General features: G+C 32.5%; 1 protein-coding gene across 1 annotated transcript; it reads left to right on the top strand.

Moving 5' to 3' along the window:
• The first annotated feature begins 331 nt into the window (after positions 1-331).
• LOC105622929 (B9 domain-containing protein 2) lies at positions 332-1028 on the top strand. Its single transcript, XM_012204336.1, has 3 exons — positions 332-419; positions 496-756; positions 850-1028. Exons 1-3 carry the CDS (start codon positions 332-334, stop codon positions 1026-1028), a joined length of 528 nt encoding a protein of 175 aa, XP_012059726.1.
• Positions 1029-2584: the final 1556 nt, after the last annotated feature.

Here is a 2584-nt window from a genome sequence, read left to right as displayed (position 1 = left end):
TCAGTGAGAAAAGTTATAAAATTATATCATAATACAAATGATTAAGAAATTGGATCGAAATTGTCAACAAGAATAAATTCTTTTAATGCGAATTTTGATCTTTCTCATGGATGGAAAAAAATTTTATTATTATTATATTCAGCGGTCCAAAAAATTATATGTATAACTTTTGTTGCATTTTTGAGACAAAAATCAGCTCATTTTAGCATTCATCCTTTTTTGCAATAGATCCGTAAGTAAGTATTTTTTTTATTAAGATTATTATGGATAAATATATATCCTACACTACTATATTTTGTATATTTTATAAGTTGCAACATGATTTCATGGAATGGCCGAGTTGCATATAGTTGGACAAGTTTCATCCGCAAAAAATTTTAAACAATCACATCTACTCTGTAAATGGAATTTTTACGTTGGTAAGAAAAATAAGCCCATGTCTATTAGTTAATAGAAATAGATTTGTCACATCAATAAATTTTGTTATTATTGTAGGTAATGGTTGGAAAATCATATCAGGATATGAGGAAGGACAAACGCAAGAGAGCTGTGATTTTTATACTAATAATCCAGTTTGGGATCATCCGATAGATTTACATTACACAACTCAGACTATACAAAATTCTCCGAAGTTATTATTACAAGTATTTGGCAGAGATAATTATGGAAGGATAATATTTCTTTCATATGGAGTATATAATGTTCCAGTATCATCTGGTTCTTATGTTTTAGATTGTCATACATGGAAACCTATTGGTATATACACTGACAAAATTTCATAATACATTGTATTAACAAAATTTATCATTTTTATTTATTCTAATAAAAGTTTATTAAACTTTTATACAGGTACTTGGAAGGACAGATTATATGATAAATTCCTAGGAAATAGTTTACAATTAAAATCACCTAGTGTTTTAATAAACACATTAGATAGGTTTGAAATACTAACACAAAGCATGGGAACAGTGATTGTTCAGTTATATATCTTAACAAGAAATTTCGATAAATTTGGATGTCAGTTGTGAACAGATGATTATGAAAGCAATGGAAAATGCATAAGCAATATTCAATTAGAAAGTCTTAGCAGATCTAAGAAAAAGATCTAATTTTGAGTAAATATTGGTATAAATATCAAAACATAAATATCAATAATTTACAACAATGTTTTCTCTTTCATTGTTATTATTAGCATGTATTAATGTGGTAGAAGTAACGAAAATAGAAGATATATCAATCTGTAAAAATGACACAGATTGTAAGGAGTCAATAAACTCAACCATATATACACAGATTCCTGAAATTGATAATTCATCTTTAAAGGGCTTATTAAATGATACAGAAGAAGATAAAATATTCACTACTACCATTCCGACAGAAATAATATCTTCAAGAATAAATATCAACTCAACAGAGCAACTAGAAGTACAATCAACTTTCACAACAATATCCTCGCCAGTAGTACGTTCAAGTGGTTATGAAATTCTTACACTCAAAAAAAAAGAGATATGTGAATGTGACTTGATTGTACGTGCAAGTAGTCATTTTTAATATAAAAAAATATAAATAATTGAAGGAATAAAATAAGGCCAAATTTTTCCTCGCGATGGAATTTAAACTATCTTTAAAAATCTTTCGTTAGATCTCAAGAAGAAAATAACTATTATTTATTCGAAAAGTGATAAGAAAATTGTGAGACTAACGCAGTAAGTTATTAGGCTTTAATATTGTGTTTATACGTGGAAATTTAGAAACCAATCGGAACTTATTGATTTATATATATAAAAACATATTTTATATTTTACAAATATTCAGGAAGCGTATATAAAATTGTAACAATGCATTCCTAAAAACTGTATCGTCCCCGAAATTCTGACTGAATGCCGTCGCATCCACCCACCAGAATGCAACGATGAGGACGCCCGCATATTTTTTAAACAGATCTAAAGATAATTCACAAGTGATATCCGCTCCGCTGGAGATTTCTGAATACACACGAATTACACTGAATTCCGTTTTTTCCCGCTCGTATTATTAACCGGTGAATGATTCCGGAACAATACGAGTGGGAACAACAATTAATATAAAAGCCGCGATTTTTCTCTCTTTTCTTTTCTGTATCGATCTTGCTCCTATTCCATTATCTTCCAATTCCGAATCCTCCGACCGCGAGCATAGAAAAGTGGTAGAGAGTATTTTGCCACTATCATGCGTTCTCGATCGCAACCGATTAGTATCCTAGAAATGGTTGCTGTATCGACGGAGATCTCTGAGGCAGAGTGTATTTTGTCTTGCTGTATTTTGTCGTTCTCGACCGCTGGTTTGCTTGCCGCCGTTTTCTGCGCACCGACATAATTCCAGGGATAGAGAGTGCTCTGTCTTTGTCGTCTTCTTGACCATCGGGTCCACCTCGACAGTAGTAAATGAGTGGAATTTTTTCCGCCTCCGCCGAATGTTCTCGACCGCTGAGTGTTTAAAACGCATTCTTGGTTTTCCCCATTGCATCGGAGAAAACTCGCGCGCTTTACCGCGATGGGTACCGCGACCGCGACCGCGACCGCGACTGCGATTTGCTGCGTATACC

This window comes from Atta cephalotes, assembly GCF_000143395.1.
Source record: "Atta cephalotes unplaced genomic scaffold scaffold00050, whole genome shotgun sequence".
Lineage (NCBI taxonomy): Eukaryota > Metazoa > Arthropoda > Insecta > Hymenoptera > Formicidae > Atta > Atta cephalotes.
This window is presented reverse-complemented; position numbering and strand designations above follow the sequence as displayed.